The 22,698-nt window shown below is 38.5% G+C and overlaps 1 protein-coding gene across 1 annotated transcript in view; it reads right to left on the bottom strand.

Moving 5' to 3' along the window:
* The window catches only part of ZNF804A (zinc finger protein 804A), a gene marked incomplete at both ends in the record, with an annotated part of 236,828 nt that extends 216,066 nt beyond the window's left edge, over positions 1 to 20,762 (bottom strand). The window contains one exon of the mRNA XM_083375961.1: positions 20,652 to 20,762. Coding sequence (XP_083232087.1) covers positions 20,652 to 20,762 — 111 coding nt within the window. The remainder of the gene's footprint in view (positions 1 to 20,651) is intronic.
* Between the last annotated feature and the right edge of the window lie 1,936 nt (positions 20,763 to 22,698).

The following is a 22,698-nucleotide window of genomic DNA, read 5'->3' as shown; positions in this document are numbered from 1 at the left end:
TGTTGTGGAATTTCTGAATACATATTGATACAGGTAGTCCTCAATTTATGTCCAGTCACTTAAAGTTCATTCAAAGTTATGACAGACTTGAAAAAGGTGAACTCACAGCCCGTCCTTGAACTGCTGCACCAACCCCATTGTCACATAATCACATTTCAGCTACTTGGCAGCCAGCTTAAATTTACAGTATTCCATGGCCACATTATTGCATTTCGCAATGTATTTTGCCATTTCCCAGCAAAAATCAACCATGTGACTCACTTAATGGCCATGGTGATTCACTTAATGACCATCATAAAAAATGATCATAAAATCAAGTCAAGTCATGTGGTGATTTGACTTACAAGTGCAATAACATAAAAATAAAATTCCAGTCTCAGTTGTAAGTCTAGCTGAAAAGTCTTGGCTCAAAACATATCAGATTTAACTGGCTGAAAAGGAGGAAGGATAGACAATTAATGTGGCAATACCAGGAAATAGTAGAAAAGAAGAGAAAGAATTGGAGAATATCACAAGGTATAAAGATCTGAACACTGAAATTGAAAAATTATAAATTTTGAAATTTGAAAGATTATAACTGAAAAAATATCAACTTATAAATTTGCTGTGGTGGTCCCAGTGATTATCGGCATACTGGGTGCCTTACCCGAAAATCTCGGATGGCACCCCAATCTGCATATTGATCCAATTTCCATCTCTCAATTATAAAAGATCACACTGCTTAGATCTGCACATATAATACAACGATACATCATGACATCTAAGTTCAAAGTTAGCACGAAAGTCAATAGCAACTAAAGATTTCCATTTGTGATTCCACACTGTTGTGTATAATAATAATAATGTATTAATTTAATGAATAATTTACCTGTCCAGTATGTTATTTTTTTTAATATAAAATATGCTGCACTGCAATGGTTAGACGGTCTAGACCACAGGTCTGCAACCTGCAGCTCCAGAGCCGCATGCGGCTCTTTCAGCCGTCTCCTGCGGCTGCCAATCCTCTGCTATGTGTAGTCCAAAAATAAAAGTGCGACTAAAAAAGTTCAACCAGTCAATTCAAATATGCAGGGTAGGTGCATATCTCGCCTTGGCTCCACTCTTCAGTCAAACCCTTTTCTGCCCATGCGCACGCGCATGTGCACACATTTTTTGTGGCTCCCAGATTTTCCTTTTGTGAGGGAACCGGTTCCGAGTGGCTCTTTCACTGTTTCAGGTTGCTGACCCCTGCACTAGACATTGATATAAAAACAGAACAATACAGTACACAAAACAGAAAAATAGCATGAGACAAAGGGAAAACTCTGGAAAAGGGGAACAGAAAGGAAGAAACAGGCATAAATTTTCCTCTCGAAAGGCCCAGGATGAATGGACTCCATTTTGATTCATCTTTTATTTATATAGGACTGCAGAGTTCACAGTTTTGGTGGTGCGGTGCTTTCAATGTTTTATTATAGTTTGCAATTCCTTTTTATTGTTTACATCCATCCCTGAGAACCACTGATATAAGGAGCCTGATAAATATTTCAATAGCTAAATAAAGAAGTGCCTTTAGAAACCAGAGAGCTTAGAAGTTCTGGATAGTGATAATAGCATAGCTTAATTGCATTACCAATATTAAGTCATTATTATATTGTCTTAAAATATATTTTTGAATAAGAAATAATGCATAATTTAAACCAGATCACTACAAACATACATACATGAGTAAAGACGGACAGATACACACAGATATGCACACACAAACACACACTGGAATGATCACACACACACAAAATATTTTTGGCCGAGAATGATAAATCTGAAGAATATCTACAAAATATGTATTCTAAAGTAATGTGCATATTTTGTATACGTAGGTATAAAAATACAAATAAATTGTACGGGAGCTTCTGAAGTGGTTTTAAACAAAAAAAATGAGTATATCCTTGGAATATATTCATCTCTTTTCTCAGTCTTAGCTTTTGTTTACAGTACAGGGTTTTTTTTCTCATTCAGACTAATCAAGTCAAGATTTCAATTACATTATAGTACCCATTTAGATCTGATTCATCATCGCTATTAGTTACTTACAAAATCACTTAAAATGAACTGAAACATTTTCCTGATGTAAAATATTTGCCTTCTTAATATACAGCTTATTTGAAGCATAAGGGATTCTCGACATGTATATCCTAAAATAACTTCCCTGTTTTTAACTGACTCCTGAAAGTTGGCTTCAAGAGCATTAATATTTTGTGCTGTTGCATAGCTTATATTTGTAGCAATCATGTTTTCACTACTTTTGCAACTATATTTGCATATCTGGCACTATTTGAATGGTGGTCAAGGAATATAGACAAATTTGACAAGATGTTACAGAGAGGATGGGCTGACAACAGACAGACTGAGCGACAGATGGCAATTTTCAGAAGATATTTATAAATCTCAACATTATAAAAACTGAATAGAAACACAGCTCAACCAAAGAACCAAGGTTACTTTTTTTGTTTGTTTGTTTAGGACTACAGTTGATTTTGAATCTTACAAATAGGAAGAGCTAGACCAAAATCACAAAATAAACAAAATAAAGATTTTAAAATGTTTTTAAAAATGGTATGTACAGTATGCACAAGAGAAATTAAGTACTAGGCATCTTTCCCTAACTGAGTCAGGGTTGAGCAAAACAGAATTCAAGGGGTGTTATTATTCTCAGCATGCAGTTCAGAATGTTTCTGGCGCTCAAATAAATGAAAAGGTGTACTCCAATAGGAAGATTTTGTAAACAGATAAAAAATGCAGGGCATTTTTTTATTTACTGTAAATAAAATACAAAGAGAGTTAATTAGATATAAGCAGTCCCTTTTCATATTGAAATTAGAGCAGTATGTGTAATATTTAATGAGACTGAGATTGGGGTTTAAGTCTATGCTCAAAAGTTCCAGGGAGAACCTTGGACTATTCACTGGCATCTTTTTGGTGAGATGTAGTGGGGTGAGGTTGAAACTCAAATAGTTTGGCCATCTAATGAGAAGGAAGGACTCACTGGAGAAGAGCCTAATGCTGGGAAAGATTGAGGGCAAGAGAAGAAGGGGATGACAGAGAATGAAGTGGCTGGATGGAGTCACTGAAGCAGTAGGTGTGAGCCTAAATGGACTCCAGAAGATGGTAGGGGACAGGAAGGCCTGGAGGAACGTTGTCCATAGGGTCGCGATGGGTCGGACATGACATAACAACAACAACAGTGGGGTGAGGAGAAGAATATGGAACAGGGAGAAGTATCTAAGCCATTTTGGCTTCCTGATTGTCTGCTGCAGGGGTGTCAAACTGCAGGCTCACGGGCTGGCTGCGTCATCTGGAAGCCATCCGCACCCCATTGCCAGCAATGGTAAAACCATCCCGATACGTTGCGTGACATCACGTGAGGTTGCGAGTTTGATATGTCTGGTCTGCTGTCTTACTTTTGATTAGAGGCTAAAACATATGAAGAACAGTTGCAGGGATTGGGTATGGCTAGCCTATTGAAAAGAAGGGCTAGGAGTGACATGATAGCAATGTTCCAATATTTGAGGGGCTGTGCCACAAAGAAGAGGGGGTCGACCTATTTTCCAAAGCATCAGAAAGCAGGACAAGAACAAATGCATGGAAACTAATCAAGGATAGAAGCAACTTAGAACTAAGGAGAAATTTCCTGACAATGAGAACTGTCATGGCATGGGTCCGGATTACCTACGGGAGCACCTGCTGCCGACATCAACTTCCCTTTGTCCTGTGCGCTCCCACAGACAGGGCCTCCTCAGGGTGCCGTCGGTCAGGGATTGCCGGCTGGTGGCCCCCAGGGGGACAGCATTCTCTGTGGGCGAGCCAGCCCTTTGGAATCAACTGCCTGTTGAGCTCTGGATGGCTCCTGACCTTCGCTCTTTCCACCGTGACCTGAAGACTTGGTTGTTTGAACAGGAATGGCCTGGACTAAGGGTTTGGGTTTATTTTTAACTATTTATTGTTGGGGCTAAATTAATTTAATTTATTTTTAATTATTGTATGTTGTGTTTTATTGCCCTGTACACTGCCCTGAGTCCTTTGGGAGAAGGGCAGAATAGAAATTTAATAAATAAATAAATTAACCAGTGAAACGGCTTGCCTTCAGAAATTGTGGGTGCTCCATCACTGGAGGCTTTTAAGAAGAGATTGGGTGGCCATTTGTCTGAAATGGTATAGGGTCTTCTGCTTGAGAAGGGGGTTGAAGTAGAAGACCTCCAAGGTCCCTTCCAACTCTATTATTCTGTTAGTGACCACAAAGGTAGATTTTCTCCATGATGATTTATCCCTAACGTAAACTTTCATGTCTTCCAACAGTGCACTCATCACCCCTGTAACTGTAGTGGAGTCTGGTCATTCTTGTCTTCTCTTTCCTTTCACTTTTTCCAGCATTAGAGCTGTGGGAAATAAAATGTGGCCCAGTTCCAAGCCAGGGGAAAAATGCTGAAAAATAAAATGGAGGCTGGCTGCAGGAAAGAGGTCTGTTTATTGGGGAGCAGAAGCACAACAGCATGCAGTTTTTGGGACAGCTGACCAAATGGAGTTGAGACTAGGTGGCTTTTTATACATCCTTTGGGGTTTTGCAACTGAGATACCTGTTCCTGGATGTGTCCCTTAATATTTTAATGGCTTTTGCCAGATTCTTATGGGGTCATGTAGAGATCATGGCTGGCTCTACAGGCAAGAGGGGAAATGCAAATCCTAGGTGTTTTGTATGTCTGAGCTAATCTTGTCAGTTTGGCCTTGCCTACTGTGTTACTTATTTAGGGTTTCTCTCTGTTCTTTGTTTATGAGTGGCCCAGTCTTTCTAAATGGATACAAAATCTGCATTCCTAAAGACTAGCCTCTTTGAGTTTATGCTTGAGGCTGTTTTCCTATAACAGGAAGACCAAGGCTGCTTTCTGCCTTTAAGAAGACGTCTCTCTTCTTCTTCAGCCTCTTTTTAATATTAAGATTAAAGAATATTTTATTCTGGGAAGGGAGATTGTAGCTCTTTTCAGAGATCTGCCATCTTTATGTAATATGTCTGCAGTAGGATAATTTGAGGTTGGTCGTTTATGTCTCAAATGAGGACCTTGGATTGATTTGTTCAATGAACCATTTGTTTGTTTTCTTGGCTGTGATTTGGTGCTCTTAAATGGATTAATGCTTAAATACTGCAGTTTTTAAGCAAGATTTTTTTTTACAAGAAGTCTACCAGTGCCTTCTTTCTAAGGCTAAGAGAAGACCACACAGATGGCTTTCTGCCCAAAGTGGAATTAGAATTCACAGATTTCTAGCCTGGTGCCTTAACCACAACACAAAACGGGCCCTACTCCTTCATGAAATGCAACTGTTTATTTATAAATAAATAAAATAAATAAAAAATTTCAATCTTCCACATATTAAAGATCTCTCCTTAACATTAAAATCCTTAAAATCCAAATTATAAAGATGGGAACTGGGCCCACTTGACAAGTTCATCAAGGACTTTTTATTTTTCTTACTTTGATTTGCTAAAGGACAAAAGAACAAAACATGTCAATTCATGACTTGTGTATTTGCTCGCAGGAAAATAGGCCTAACTTTGGACAGGGAAAAAATATGTAAGATGACAATGAGTAATAACCAAAGCAAAAAAGGAATTCAGACAACCTTCTCTAACTGACTGGTTCCTGCTGCTGTATTAAAATGGATGGGTTCTTCTGGGTTTTCAAATTACGTAATTGGTGCTTCTTCAATTTGGCCTTACTTTGTGCTTATTAGCATAATTTTGCATCAGGACTTCTGGGCTAATTTTATTTTATTAGAAATGTACATTGCTAGGATTGTAATATGTGCATAAGGTAGAAAGGTAGAAAATAAGTAGTTGCTGACTGGTAGAATATGATCCCCCCCATCCAGAACAATGGTTCTTCTGGGATAAATCAGTATAGCTGAAACACATTTTCCAAAGACACAGCACCGTACTGTGACTCTTTATCCATTCACATGGTAAGGTAAAGGTAAAGGTAAAGGTTCCCCCGCACATGCATGCTAGTCATTTCCAACTCTAGGGGCCGGTGCTCATCTCTGTTTCAAAGCCGAAGAGCCAGCGCTTGTCCGAGGACGTCTCCATGGTCATGTGGCCAGCATGACTAGACGCCAAAGGCACACAGAACGCTGTTACCTTCCAACCGTAGTGGTCCCTATTTTTCTACTTGCATTTTTATGTGCTTTCGAACTGCTAGGTTGGCAGGAGCTGGGACGAGTAACAGGCGCTCACTCTGTTACGCGGCACTCGGGATTCGACCCGCCAAACTGCCAACCTTCTGATCAACAAGCTCAGCGGCCTAACCCACTGAGCCACCGCGTCCCTATTCACATGGTACATGTGCATATTTGCAAAAGAGATAAGTCTTAGTGATCAGCACAGGCATTATTATGGCTATGCATACGTAGCAGGAGAAAAATGTCCTGTGCTATTTTTATAAAACACTAGGCAGTATGTTGAAGGTACTGAAACCTCAGAGAACTGTCTGATATCATGCTTGCCAAATAAAATTGGTAAAGAGGGACTGTATGTCACTTAACTATGTATTATAGAGGATTTTCCTTATTCTTATTGTCTTCCTGGTGATAAAAAGAAAAGTGGTGCATGTATACTTCATTGCAAAATGTAAATTTCAGCCCATTTCTAGGACTAACGTCTTTCTTAGGGAATCCTTAGAGACACCTTTTGAGGACAAATAGGTATGTTTTGAATGTTGTTTCTGTCGTAATAGTTCCCCTGAAGAAAAAGCAGGTCTGGATAGAGATTTTGCAAAGATGTTTATGCACAATTATCTTCCTTCTTTTTAGCTCTGTGGTCTGGTGCATTTACTTTTCTTTATATTGTCTATAGCCAGTGCTTTTTTTGTACAAGAAAAAGGTGCCGGAACTCACACATGTCATACTACCCGCCTTTCGTACGCTACAAGGTTCCATCCAAAAAAGGTGCCGGAACTCCGTTCTCAGCATTCTGTGAGAAAAAAAACCCTGCCTATAGCAAAGGCATCTGGGGACCTTAATGAGCCCTTGGGCTCAACAAACTTTCTGCCCTACCTGACTTGTTCAATTTTGAAAGAAATTCTTTTAATTACGAAAACTGGAAGCTAGACTCTTGCAAAATATCTAGCATCTTGCTGATTTCCAAAAAAAACGAAAAAGAAAAAAAAAGCCTTCAGGCCCAAAAATGTTACTTAGAAAGTAAAAAGGAGGTTTATTTGGTTTGAAAATGTTTCCGCTGCTTCAGAAAAAGTATAAAGGCAAACGTGTATGTTTTGAGTATGTTTCGATGGAAGTCATTTTGTGAAATGTGAGAGTATTCACCCTATACCTTATTATCCAACATTCCAAATGTATCCACCAGGCCTGAAAGCTTGAGGATCCCTAATATACCTTATCCCTGAACTGAACAAAGGGGTTCTTTCATTTCTCTGGGTTTTGACAAGCTGGTTCTGGAGGCTAGATACCAAAATAACCCAATCATTGTTGTTTTTTTTAAGCAGAGAAAATGGGGGACCAAATCCCCCTTCAGACACTGCATTTTAAAAATAGTGTAGGGAAAAAAATGTAGCAGTTGTGTAAGAATATCTGAAGCAGACGGGCAACTTGTATTGATTTGGAAACTCATCTTTTAGCTGAGCAATATTTTATTTATTTATTTTAATTCCATTTATATCCCGCCCTTCTCCGAAGACTCAGGGTGGCTTACAAGCTTAGCAGTAGCCTTCATTCTATGTATATGCCTGCTTATTAGGGCTTTCACACACACACCCCCAAGCGGCATTATTACAAAGTCAGCTTAATTACCCCCAACAATCTGGGTCCTCATTTTACCAACCTCGGAAGGATGGAAGGCTGAGTCAACCTAGCTGGATTCATTACAAGCACTTCCAACTGACATTTTCTTCCATGTCAGGAGAATCAGAACACAAACCCCAATATCTTTTTCTCACTTTTAAGAAAGCGAACCCAAAGAAAATTAATCTAAAAGCTGTTTGGAGTGACTTTCAAATATAGAAAGATAACATGCGGAAAAGGGGACTGCAATCATCTGTTAACATTTGGGAGTAGAATAAGCAAACATGTCACTTCGTTTCCTACTCTGATGAGTTGGGCAGAACTTATTTCATTAATTTTGCAGTATCACCCTAATGAAAACAGACCTTTGGAAATACACAGGGGGAAAAATTACAACATAAAATACACAGGGAAAAAAAAATACAACATAACCTGAAACCCACATTAAAACAGCCCATAATAATTAGATGGTTGCCCACAATTGTACTATATTTGCAGAGGCAAAATAAGTGAGATACTATAAGTGGTACTCTTCTTCTTTGGTAGTATGTTAATGAACTGTATTTAAACTGTTTTTTTAATAAAAGTGCATTATTTACTAGGAATTTTAATTCTGTTTATAAGCAGTTTGCATAGTTGACCTCTGGCTGTAATAAAAATCAGTTTGAATTTGTTTTGGGGCTATTGCAGAAAAGGCCTACATTTTAGCTCATAACCCTTTCAAGCACACGCTGTAATATTTGTACCAGATGGGTAGAATCATACTTAGCAAGGCAATCCTTGATATATCCTAGTGTGATGCTCTACGCTGCCCTCTATTGATAACAAACCCTTGGAATTGGAAATCAAAGTGTATTGATAACCAGTGCAGTGATCTCAGGATCGACAAAATTCTGTAATAGTGAGTTTCCCCAGTTAGCAGTCTGACCACCATATCTGTAGCAGCTGCAGCTTCTGAATCAGCCCTATACAGAGTGGGGCACTAATTCAATTGTATAGTGTTGAGGGCATGAATCAGTTAAAATGCTTCCTAGTTTAAATAGAGCCATAATTGATATATCTGTCCAATCAAACCGAAAGCAAGAACTGCAAGTGCAGGATACTAACTCTTTTAGGGAGAGAATTCTTCCCTTCTAGAACTCAGTGAAAATCATCTACCAGAGTGACCAATGATGTTTCTGCTCCAGGACTGGGCCTAAATCCCAACCAGATCAAATACAAGTCTGCAAGGAAACCCACAAAATCATCTATATCAGGCATGTCAAACTCGCGACGTCACGTGATGTCGCGTGATGTATTGGAGCTTTTTACCCATTGCTGGCAATGGGGTGGGCACGGTTTTGTCATGATGCTTCCGGCCCACAGGCCAGCAGTTTGACACCCCTGATCTAGATGGCCAAATGTCTCCTTATCCCTATCCTTAACCTATCCTTCCTTAATGTATCTCCTTAACCTATCCTTTCTCACTGAGTGTGGGGCAATTTGAACAGTACGACTTGCCAGAAATCCACAAGCACATTACATGTTTAGAAGAACAGACACTTCTCTGGTCTTATTACTGTTGACTAGGTTTTAACTTAAGCACGTAGCAGTGGTCAATCCCTTTTGATCATTATTGTTTCAACAATCTTTTCAATTTCATAATTCCCATTACTTCTAGAAAAACTAAAACATTGCCTGCTATCAGCAATCAGAATAAGGTCTCACAATCAATTTTTGGGGTAGTCTGTTCCAAAGATGAACCAGATATGACATGAAAATGCCTACCAAATAGTTAAGAAGTCCCTAAGCATGCCTTGGAAACCCTCAAAAATCTATACACACCTACAAACATACGTTTGTGTGTGCGCATGTGTGCTTGTGTAGTTCTGTTAGTGATTTTTTAATACCCAATAAAATTACTTAACACTTGCAAAAATAAAAGGTGTCCGTCTTAGTAAACCTATTATTGCTTTAAACGGCTTAGTAAAAGTTTAGTTATATGAATACAAGCCACATTGAGAGACTTTTATTAATTACAAAGCCTACAGGAGGACCAGAGTCACATGTTAGGTGACACTAAATGGCATTTAAAAAATAGACACTCTGAAGGACACTGTAGTGAAAATGTCACAGATCCGTCTACTTATAATTCTGACCCTGACCTACTCAAATTTTACAGTATATACACAAACACACAGTACTCTTGTTCTCCCCCTTCCACTGTGTAGCTACAATTCTGAGATTAAAACCTGTCGATAAATTCTCCTTGATATGATTTAAATTTATAATTCTCAAGGCAGTGGAATCCATTTATTAAGAAATTAGTATGCAAAACTTTAGAATTATGGGTCTATCATTTCCAGCAGTATCCAAGGGGCAAAAGAATATCATTCTTCTTTGAGCAATCCTGGTGAACTAAAATGTATTTCTAAGCTTTCATCATCAGCAACTTTCTAAAATTTGCTTGCAGCAATACCTTCCTCCCTCTGCTTTAAAGTCCACTGAACTCCACGTTAGTCTGATCATAGGTAAACCAAATGTCTTCCTTGCCTTAGTATTGACATTAAAAAAATTGTCATGTCAGTATCATCATTTCTAGCACCAAGTATCAATTAGCAGATTTCAGCAAATAAGTAAAGATTGAAGGCTTCAATCTAGTTTATGCCAAAATTCCTCTCCTCAAATTCATGGGTCTGTTACTGAGTTTGTTTTATTATTTCACTACTGAAACCCAAATACAGCATTCTCTAGCTAGCTTCTTTTTTTCCCCATAATGTATTTCAAGAACCTTTGGGGAAATGGATCTGGCCCAGAATGTCAAGCTGCTATTCTAAACTCGATGATAGAACTTCTGGAACGAGGCAGTAAATAAAACATTACAGGTTATGGACTTTAAGAAGGAAACTCCCTAGATATTTTATCTGATAAAACTTTAACAATAGCTTAGAGACCACACAGATCTCCTTGAGGAGAGCATCCAAAATAGCAGGACATCACTTCATCTGGTGGGAATGCTGAGCAGAGAAAGTCTGGAGAAGATAAAAGTGATTTGGCAGGTGCAAATTAGTTTTATATATTTGCACATGTGATGAAGTAGTGGGTCCAAATGGCATGCAACAAGACTCCAACTTCTCATCCAACTATGTTATGCAAGTCTCTAGAACCAATAAGCCTGTTAGCAGCAAATAACTGACAGCTTGCAAGCCAATTTTGGGTCCTAATCCCCTTTCACAAGTGGCATGGCACCATCGCAAGAGGACAGAACTTACAATCAAAAGCATGTATTATTCCTGTTTTTTATTATTATTATTCAAGTCATCTTCTAATTTGTCTTGTCCTTTTACTGAAAGAATATATATATATATATATAACTCTTCATTTCTGTCTTACTTTTGTACTGCAAATATATATATATATATATATACCACATGCTTCTCCCAGAAGAAGGAAGCTGAAGCCACCAGCCTGAGGGATGACGGATGGGATTCCGTTTTATATATATATATATATATATATATATATATATATATATATATATATATATATATATATATATATATATATATATAATGCCACTGGAAAATGTTCCATATAAATTAGATTGTTTTCTTTGTTAATCCGTTGCTTTCTGCATATATCGTTCACTTTTGACCCTGAATTATAACATTTACAAAATCACATCTACTGCTTGTTTTGCTATGCAAAAAGTTACTGCCAATTATATCCCAGAAAATAAAAGAGTACAGAAAATGTATCACTTGGGTTTCATTTCATTAAAATTTCAGATATGGACAAGGTTTAAGGATAAAGTGAAAGGAAAAATGTCTACATTAATTCTTAACATTTATTTTTAATCAAACATTGACTAAAAAGTGGCATAATAATAAAAGAAATAATTTTGTTGTTTTGAACGATGGAGATTTATTGTTAATGAAAGATCCATCTGGAAATATGCTCATCTCCTTAACCATTGTATAATTATGGAAAAAAATCAAAAGTGAATTATTATAAGAATGAGAAATTCTGGTTTAAATCTCACAGCAGTGATAAATTCATAAACTTGATCTAGGTAAATATTATTTCTGCTTTAGCTTCCAGCCCACAGCATGAGGGGGCAATAGTGCTGCTAGAAGGAATCCCTTTCAATTTTTAATATAGACAATCCTCCACTTATGACCAGAACTGAGCCCAAAATTTCAGTTGCTAAGTGAAACAGTTGTTAAATGAGTTTTATCCTATTTTACAACCTTTCTTGCCACAGTTATTAGGTGATTCACTGCAGTTGTTAAGTTAGTTACATGGTTCTTAAGTGAATTCGGCTTCCCCTCTGACTTTTCTTGTCAGAAGGTTGCAAAAGGGGATCACGTGACCCCCGGGACCCTGCCACCATTTTACATATGAGTCAGTTGCCAAGAGTCTGAGTTTTGATCCAGTGACTGTGGAGATATCGCAACAGTCGTAAGTGTGGAAAAAGGTCATAAATCACTTTTTTCAGTGCTGTTCTAATTTTGAACAATCACTAAGTTAATTGTTACAAGTCAAGGATTACCTGTATCATAATAATTTATTTTTGGTGGGGAAAAATGAGAAATCTGAAATCATGGCTCAAATCTATCAGAGGTTGTTCAATTCTCTCTTTAGGACAGACTCAGACCAGGACGGTCCATCCTCCATCAGAGATTTCCATACTGAACTGGTGATACCCATATGAACAGCAATTCCTATACACAAAACTATCTACTAGCTGAATTGGATCAGTATTATCTATATAAGTATGTATTGGAGATCCCATTATATTATTATTATTATTATTATTATTATTATTATTATTATTATTATTATTATTATTATTATTATTATTATTATTATTATTATTCAGTGCTTTTTTTGTAAAAGAAAAAGGTGCCGGAACTCACACACGTCATACAACCCGCCTTGCTTACCCTACAAAGTTCCATCCAAAAAAGGTGCCGGAACTCCGTTCTGAGCGTTCTATGACAAAAAAGCCCTGATTATTGTTGTTGTTATTATTATTATTATTATTATTATTATTATTATTATTATTATTATTATTATTATTATTTGAAGTCAGCAAATCGTTGGACTTTCCTGCTCTTCCTCCAGATCAGATCCCTCTCCTCGGTCTGCTGTTAGCTGCTGATTTTTAAAAAATTGCTGTCCTAAACTCTCAGATAAAAATGATGTTGATAGAGTTCTATCAATTTTACAAACGTTATTAATTTCATGAATCTTATAGCAATAAAAATATTGAGAAAGTATTACTAAGTAGACTTTATTAGGACAAAGCCAGAGTTATTCTGAATAACTTTGATGACCATGCTAAATTTCCTTTTACTTTATGAAGCATCTCTTTGCCAATTTCATGTCACTGTACTTAATTTACACCTTCAAGGTGAATGCAGAAATCCAACCTTTTCTCCTTTGGCACAGAAACCTACATATTCAGTACAGTATTTCCTTTTATTTACTCATACTTATATCTGAAATGGCTATATTAAAAATATTCTCAGTTATAATAAAAAGCCAATCATACATGAAACTAAAAACTGTATGTCTCCATTTTAGGCTATTATATATGCTTGATTTCTTTATGCTCTTTTTGTACACGATTCAGACGCAGCCAGAATGGAGAAATAAAATCAACTGTACCTTTTATATTTGGATTATGGACATATTTAAACATGGAATCCTTGTAAGCATCTTTTCTATTTTATGAAGCACTAAGTATCATAAAACAGTTTATATATATATATATATATTTCAGGAAGTTAAAGCAACTGCCTAATATATAATCAGCCCAGGTTCGAATCTCAGATAAAAAGGGTATGACTGACTGATGAGAACATAAGAAGTTCGAAATGATCATTTCAGCCTCCCTTAAATTCTTTATTAGCTATTTGAATAATTTACACAAATAATGAGCTGTCATAAGTTGTGACTATATCCTGTGGATAGCCTTGAGTTAGGCCAAACAGGAAAGAAAGAGTTAATTAGCAAGGCATATTCAAATGACTTGACAAATATTTTATATATATATATATATATATATATATATATATATATATATATATATATATATATATATATATATAAAACATATACACACACATCTGTACGCAGTCTCAGTCTTATCCTAGGCAAATTTAATTAAAATTAAGACCCTTAGAATCCAAAAATTTTAGATGCCAGGATTTTCTGGAAAAAGATATATTGACTCCTTTTCTATTTTTCCCCTTTGTTTTCAAATTTCCCCCTATCCCATTCTAATAAACTTTTTTATTAAAATACATTTTCCTCAGCCTGATATATAACACACAGAGGGCTGAAGAAATGGGAATTCCACAAAATGTGTATTATCAGTTAAGAAATAACCAGTCAGCATAAAATGTGTTATGTTCTTTCCCCTTATTACTACTGCATACTGTGCTGCCAACAACATATGCTGACACTCCATAAGGTTTTCACTTCCACCTCCAACAGATACCAAAAAGCAATATGTTTCTTCAATCCAGCCTCACTGGTTGCCGGAGATACTTTTCTAGCAGCAGCAAAATTGGATTATGCATATGCCACACATTCTGTAAATTGACAAAAATATGTTGCATTTATGTAACTGGACTGCTCTTAAAGTCAGGTCAACTAATGAGAAGGTTTAGTACAATTCAAATAAGACCAACGTGGGAAAGTATTATATGCGAACATTGGTGGAATTTACTTTACTGTAAACATATGCAGTCCAAGCATCAACAGAAGCACTTTTAACATAGAATAGGATAAATGGGTTTTTAAAATGAGTTCAAGGAAACTTTTCTTTGAGATTTCTAGAAATTATTTTTAATCCTTGGAGGATTTAAAACAGAGGTGGAGAATATGGGTCTTGCACGTGTCACTGACAATGTTGGTTAAAGCTGTTGGACACTGGAGTATTAGTACTGTCTGAGAGGCCATAAGGTTCCCCAACTCCAATCAAGGGGTTAAAAAAAAAGTAAAACTAAGTAAAACAATATTTGAAAAAACCATAAACATTTGATTATCTGCTTAGCTCAGCTCTATAGAAGGAAACAACACCGTATTTCAGAAGCAGCTTACTCACTTAAACAATTAAAGACCACAAACTGGAAATATGGTTGGTCGAATGGTTATCTACTTATTCTTGAGGGTCTTTATGTTCCCTGTATAACTGTCTAAAAGCTGCTGTTATAATTGCCACATCCTGATCTTTTGAAATCATTCTCAATGATAGCCAGATTTTACAATTAGGTTAAAAGTATGAATATGATTGTACCTGAAGAGACAAATGTGCTGTCATGAATGAATCTGTGTTGCAATATGTATAAACAATAAGCACAGAGATGCACTATTTTTCCTTGCATGTGCAATAATCATATTTATCCTATTTTAATATACATAGATACACTATGGCCACATAATTTAACATGAAACCTGGAATAACTACTGCAAAACTGGACTATAAGAGCTTTCAAGACATCCTTGTAACTACCCTTAAATCTTTTAAGAAAGCCTATTAGGTGAGTATTAACGAATGATGGGAAATTCAAGAATTTTTAAATGCTACCACCATTCTAGTTCATTGAATCTAAAAAAGAAGAAGAAAAAGACAAGTCTTAAAGCTGCATAATAATCCTAACTGAAGTTTCCAGGGAACTAATTACGGTGGGAAGGTAACAGCATTCCGTGCACCTTTGGCGTCTAGTCATGCCGGCCACATGACCACGGAGACGTCCTCGGACAAGTGCTGGCTCTTCGGCTTTGAAACAGAGATGAGCACCGGCCCCTAGAGTTGGAAATGACTAGCATGCATGTGCGGGGGAACCTTTACCTTTACCTAATTGATGCTTTTAGAATTTTTTTCTTATAAAAGGACACTATTCTTCAAAAAAAAAAACAAGTCCTGGTCCTGGATGCACAAATTCGTACTTCAAAATTTAGTAATTTCAGTTAGAAGGAAAAATAGGAGATAATGGGGAAATCTTAGTAGCTGTACTGAGATTGCTAGGCCAAATTTGATGTTTCTACTCTATCAATGGACAGCTACAGGGTATGTAGAGTATGGCCAGGAAGAGTTTTCAAACTATTTGAAAGTCTACTTACTCTAATTCTGATTGCTCTCTTCACAGATTCTACTTCGGGCCATAATTTTTTTCTATTTTATAAATCACCCTTCCAAACATTTTAAGTTTTGGAAGGTTCTATAAAATGAAAATCCCTTGACACATTTCTAGCTATTGTTTAATTACTATGGGGAAATATTTATGTTTGGTTGCACAGTCAGCCAGATGTTTAGGCTGGATTTGGCATTTTTATCCACCTACTGAGTTTTTCCCAAAGACCTCAGGCAGGCAGATGTTGATGTTTAATGGTGTTAAAGGTATCATTGCAGAATGTAAGCTCTTCCAAGTAAAGCTGCCCTTTGCAATAGTTTTCACTACTCCCCCCCCACCACCACCATTTGAAGGTGAGCATGGCACATTTGTCCAGTCCAAACTCCATTGCAATATCTTGGCTGTGTATAGAGACAGTGTCAATGGTGACCCAGTCAATAGCGGTGTTACTTAGGGGACATCTCCACCCATTTCTTGCTCTTTCCTGCTTAGTTACCTGTATACAGAACTCTAGTCTTATAACACAAAACTATCCACATCCTAATGTTTGCATACAATGTTATACACCTTTACACTGCAAACCTATTCCCATTTATCAAGAACTCTCATTGAAATCAATATTTACTTCTGAGTAAACATATACAGTACAGAGCTCTTAAAAATTTGATTTCTGTCAGCTTATCCTTTTTTTCTAACTCCTTTCTTTCAGCTCTGTTGCTTTTTTAGTGCAGGACTTACATGTCATTTTCTTAAACCAGATTTTTTTTTCTTAGCCTCAAATGTCTTTCATATTAATCTTACAGGTATGGTCTCTTACACGGCCAGCTTTTTGTTCTCTGCCTTGCAATCACTCCGTACAAACCTGTCTATTTTCCATGAGAGCTGAAACTCTTGTGTTATTCACATTATGCATTTCAAAAATAGTTATGTCTATGTTTGCAGATTTTGTTTTACTCTTTGAATGTAATGCTCAGCTGCTGTTTTTTTGCAGGGCTTACCCATCGATTCCAGGATCGTATGCCTTTCTTTCTATTTATAGGATTGGGGAAAAGATATTATATAATACTTGAACTTTGTTTTTTATCCATTATCATTTGGCCATTCAAACCCATTCCTTTACATCTCTTATTCTGAAGACCGTAACACATACGTAGCAACATTGCTTAAAAGAAGCCAAAAACGAGCTGAAGAGCAGGTGATATGCTGCTCAGCAGTGGCCCCTTTTGGTCAAGGAAATAAATTGCACAAATACAAGACAGGAAAAAGAAAAAAAAAAGTGGGGGGGGGGAGAGAAAAACTTTTATTTGAAATTATGGAGAGTCCTTTCCTTACGTTTCAAATTATTCTTTAAAATACAACCATAACACTGGTGCATCCAATATTGATGTTTTCTAGCAACTTACTGACTTGTGATGCTGACAGTTTAAAATTGTGCAGATGTCATTAAGTATTTCTGCTTGAGCAAGTCACTTGTGCAAAGTGTGCACAGTGGAATAGAATTCCTTAACCCTTTCAGGTAAAATCTAATGGAAGCTACCCTATAGACTCTGAAAAAAATGGCTCATTGTCTGAATAATCCATGTCTCACAAAAGTGTTCCCTAAAACTGTATTTGGGTTTTAAATGCTGGTTATCAGTCTGTTTTAGGGGTACAAATTCATATTATATTATTCACTTTGGACTGGAACTGGAGCCAAAGAAACATCATGGATGAGGTTACTGGAAGTCAAGCTTGACTCAAATACATTTTACCTTTAAACAATGCACAATTTTTTAAAAAAATAATAGTGCTCTATATTAATTAGATTGCATGCTAGAATTTGTAATTATCTTTGACAAACGTTTTTGTAAATAATCCCCTGAGTGGAAGGACTGACTCAAGAGACATCCTGTCTTCTTCCTCACATGAAATGAAAAGCATCTTCTAAAATGATGCCTGATGGAATATGAATCATCTAAAACAACAAACAAAGCTTTTGTCTTATTTTAATATGCAAATTTAGGCAGATTAGATTTTTTTTTAAAAAAATAGATTATATCTCATATGTTCTCATTTATTGAGCAAGTTTTCTACTTTTTATTTCGGGTCTAGTTTTTTTTTAAAAGCCAAACTTATTCTACTATATAAAACAGAAGAAACAATGTATTCCCAAAGTTGCATAGTTTATATATTTTTTCTCACTGAAAATCCCTCATACGTTATAACATTTTCTGCATTACATAACTTTAACCACTTTCAAGCTCTGTGAAATGAAATTACATTTGTTCTCTGCTTCTTCTTTTTGAGAACATTAGACTCCATTAATTCACTACCATTATCTTTCAAAAAGTTTGCTATACCACTTTCAATAAAATGTTAAGCCTTCTACCCGCCCCCCAAAAAATCCAATACTAAGTCAAATGTAGGCATTAAGCTAGATAAAGTCAGAAAATAATATTCTTGGATTCAGTTATTGATTTCATTTCTAAATATAGGCTAAATATATTTTAAAATTAAAATTGCTCCCAGTTATGCCAAAAGCAGGTGACTACTGAAGTTTCATTAGCTTTGCAGAAGAAAATAGATGTGTTTAGAATGTGATCTATGTGACACTGTACAGAATTCAAATATAACTTTGAGAATAACATCCAAATACATGCCAGTTTGATGGTACAAACCTCCACTATTGTATGAAGTATAATTTCCATATAAGTTGATGAAAATAACAGCCACAATAATTGACCCTCTAATGAATTTATCAATAGATACTTGGAGTTTGAGCTCAGCTTAGGTTGAGGTACTTGAAATATTTACTAGGATATACACACCACTAGCTTTATAGGGCTTCCTATTGAATAACTATGTATAGGATAATCACAATCATAAAGAGATGGAATTGTATCAACTGTACAAATCATGTACTTTCATGATGAATGAATAAGATACTAAAGATGGTCAAGTCTGGCATAGTCTAAATGAAATTAGGTAGAGAATTACAAAATGCAGCAGAATGTAAATACTGAATCATTCCTGTATTGCTTCTCTTAAGAGTTAATGGTCAATTTGGCAAGTTTTGTACCATTTAGTTTTATTTAATTAATACTTGTGTCTATTCATAGACATACACACAGCCCTCCTGATGGATTTCATTTCTGTCTATTAGATAAAACATGAAAGATAATTTAAAGTAGATAACATTGCTGGAAAGAATTTGAAATATCTAGGGTGCAGAAAACCATACATGTAATTCACACACACACACACACACACACACACACACACAAACTTTTTAACATTATTGATAATTTATAATTTACCACAAGCTTTCTTAATCACTGTATTTATATAACAAATGCTAGTAAACCTTGTAAGAATCTTCCTGTGAGATATGCATTGCATTTCCCTATAGTTTGTTCTTATAGTAACTTTCAGAATGAAAAAGTGATGAGAAAGCAAAATCGTTCTACCTTACTTTCAAATCTGTAGCAGCATTATGGAACTTCTAAAGGATCTCTCTACATATCTGAGATATGAATGGACCGTTGGCCTTCACGGAAGCAGACCATGCTGATAATGTCACCCCTGGCCAGCCATGGGTTTCTGGGTTTTAGGCAGATGATTGAACTGGGTTCCTTCCAAAGGCAAAGCTCATGTTTTAATCCTGCATTTTCTCTCTCTTGTCTGAAGTCCACAACTTAATCCCTGTATCTGTTCTATTTAAGTTTCTAAGTGTTTTATTGAAAACAAAAGCAACACATTTTGAGGATTTCTTTCCCTAATTGCAGTTGTTTGTTCTGGGCACTTCAAAGAACATACAAAATAACTTCTTTGGCAGCATGAATATATCCCCACCACCCATTTAGATTGGGGTCTCTTCTGTCCATTCTGATTTCAGGCCATCTCAGGAGAGTGAGACCAATAGTCTTATTACATTACATGCATTGAAGAAGTCCCACCACAGTTTATAGAGAATGACTCCCTAGTAAGAGGATGTGGAAGCAGAGTCCTAAAAACACTTTAACATCAAAATAAATTCCCTTGTGAGAAAATACGGAAGCAGTTTTCAAACTTCCCATTGCGATCAACTGCGGGGGAAAAAAACACGAATGTTTTGAACTTCCACCCATTACCTAATTATTGAATAATCATCTGGCCAAGAAACCCATTTAGTTATTTTTTTCCCTTTATTCTCTGAATTCCTCGACCCCCCCTTCATTCATACTGGACAGCGTCGATGTTCCCCAGAGCAAGACCCAGAATGCAAGCATCTCTCTTCTCCGCAAGAGAGATTTACAGCTTATTCAGCACTCTCTACTTTTCAGGAGTAGGAGGGCAGGAACGGGGTTGCTTTCCACGCCACTGAAGAGTCCACCGGATTGTCACACGCTAGCCCCAAGTCAAAGATTCTTTCTGTAGAAAGAATCCGTAGAAACAGAAAAGAATCCGAGAAGAAAATCCGCGTACCAAACTAGCATTTATTTTCTTCTTCTTTTGTTTGCGCTATGAGGGGGGAGAGGGAGAGAAAGAAAAAGAAATCTCCAAGAAAACCAGCCACACTCTCTAGGAAAGCGCGCCGCTCTGAACTGTCCAGAGTGCTGAATCCCGAGTACTCCAGGCGAAGATGCTAAAGGTAGGAAAGGAGGCGGCGGGGAGCTGGGGGGGGGAGGTGGGGGGGGGGGCAAGAGAGGGGGAGAGAAACGGAGGGAAGGGAACCAAACGCCTTACCAGAGTTTTGTTGCCGTTTTTGCTGAGGGGACCTCGGAAAACTCCCTTGATGTTGCGAAAATGCCCATTGCTGAGATGCGCGGAGCTGATGACAATGTAATAACACTCCATGGAGCAGCAGCGGCCTCGCGGGCTGCCGCTGTTCCCATACACCCCGAGGGCGCCAGACCAGGCAGGCTGCAAGGCGCCGGGAGAAGGGCAGCGGTCGTTTGGACTGGCCGGCTTGGCTGAGACCGGGAAGCGGCGAAGGAGCTGGTTGATCCGGGGGAAAACCAAGCTATAGACAGAGGCATGTACCGCTGCTCTCCCTCCGACTGTCGTCTCCAAGTAAAGCGGTAGTAACAGCAGCAGCAGCAGCTTAACTCTCCCTCCTTTTTTTTTTTTTTTTCCTCAAGGCGGGGAGCCAGATCGACCGTCGGCCGGCAAGCTTAGCTACAGCAGGAGCCGGCGGGCATTTATCACAGTCTCTCTCTTTCTGTCAGCGCAGGGCAGGCAGCAACCAAAGGAGGAGGAGGAGGAGGAGGAAGAAGGGGGGCGGCGGCGGCGGCATCAGCAGCATCTTTCTCTCTCCGCTTCGCTGGAAGAGTCTGAACTGCCGCCTCTCGCAGGCATGGCGCTATTATAGCGCACAGCCTTGCCGCTCCATTGCACTGAGCCAATGGCAGGGAGCCACTAGGCTGAGCTGGGAGCTGTCAGGAAAGTGCATCTGTCACACGCTGCCGTCTCCTCCCCCCCCCACACTTTTTCAGAAGAAAAAAGAAAAGGGAAAAAAAGCAGACCTAACACCCCCCCCTCCCCTCCCCTCCCCAAACCTGGCTTCTCGAGAGCTCCGCGGGAAAGAGCAACCACAGGCTTAGGGCGGGAAACCGAGTGGGGACACACACACACACACACACACACCCCGCAATCCCTAGCAGGGGCAGCCGCCTTTGACCAGGTTAAAAAAAAGGGGGGGGAAGGTGGAGTTCAGCTCCCCTCCTCCCCCAAAAGAACAGACGGGAAGGCAACCGTTTGTCTTTGACTGGCTGGCGGAGGGGAAAGCCTCTTCCTTCCGCGGCAGCGAATCCCCTTTTCCAGCAAAGTGACATTCGCAGTTGCTCCCTTCTCTGGGAAGGAGAAGTTGCGGCGGCGGGGGAGGGGGGGGGGGCGAGGCAGCGCTCCTGCCAGCTCCTCGCAGAGCGGGGGTGGGGAGCGGAAAGCGGCCGACGGGTCCGTTCAAGGGTTCGAGAGTGTGAAGGAATTTTATTTTATTTATTTTTATTTTTTTGCACAAGGAGGGAACTGCGCGAGGAGGAGGAGGAAGAGGAGGAGAAGGGGAACGCGAGCGATCCAACCCCCCCCTCGAAAGCAACACGGAGCCTCTCGGTTCGGACGCCGTCTACCTGAGAACCAAACGCTGGGGAAGACGGCGTGTTTTCTCTTTAAAGAAAAAAAAAAGCTTGCTCGTTTAATTGCGACGAGGACCGCCTCTTGGGGTAGCAAACCGCCCTGAGTCCCTTGGGAGAAGGGCGGTATAGAAATCAAATAAAACATAAATAAAACATAAAACAAATAAAAGCGAAATGTGCTGGATAGCAACAGAGAGAGAGAGAGAGAGAGAGAGAGAGAGAGAGAGAGAGAGAGAGAGAGAGAGAGAGAGAGAGAGAGAGAGAGAGAGAGAGAGAGAGAGAGAGAGAGAGAGAGAGAGAGAGAGAGAGAGAGAGAGAGAGAGAGAGAGAGAGAGAGAGAGAGAGAGAGAGAGAGAGAGAGAGAGAGAGAGAGAGAGAGGAGAGAGAGAGAGAGAGAGAGAGAGAGAGAGAGGAGAGAGAGAGAGAGAGAGAGAGAGTAGTGCGGCAGCACCGCTTGGGGCTACCCTGTTGAAGGCAGTTACAATTGAACAGACGCCCTGACTGTGGTTTCCGAGTGGGGTGTTTTGGTGTGTGTGTGTGTGTTGGTCCGCTTCCCACAGAGCGTTGCCTGACGAGCTTTAACTGAGTTCACCTCGAGTCAAATCTTAACCCACGAAAGCCAAATTTCACGGCTAGCTGTGGGCGGGGCAGTCCCGGGA

The sequence above is a fragment of the Vipera ursinii genome (assembly GCF_947247035.1).
Source record: "Vipera ursinii genome assembly, chromosome: 1".
Classification (NCBI taxonomy): domain Eukaryota; kingdom Metazoa; phylum Chordata; class Lepidosauria; order Squamata; family Viperidae; genus Vipera; species Vipera ursinii.
Note: the sequence above shows the minus strand (reverse complement) of the source record. Positions and strands in the feature narration are given on the sequence as shown.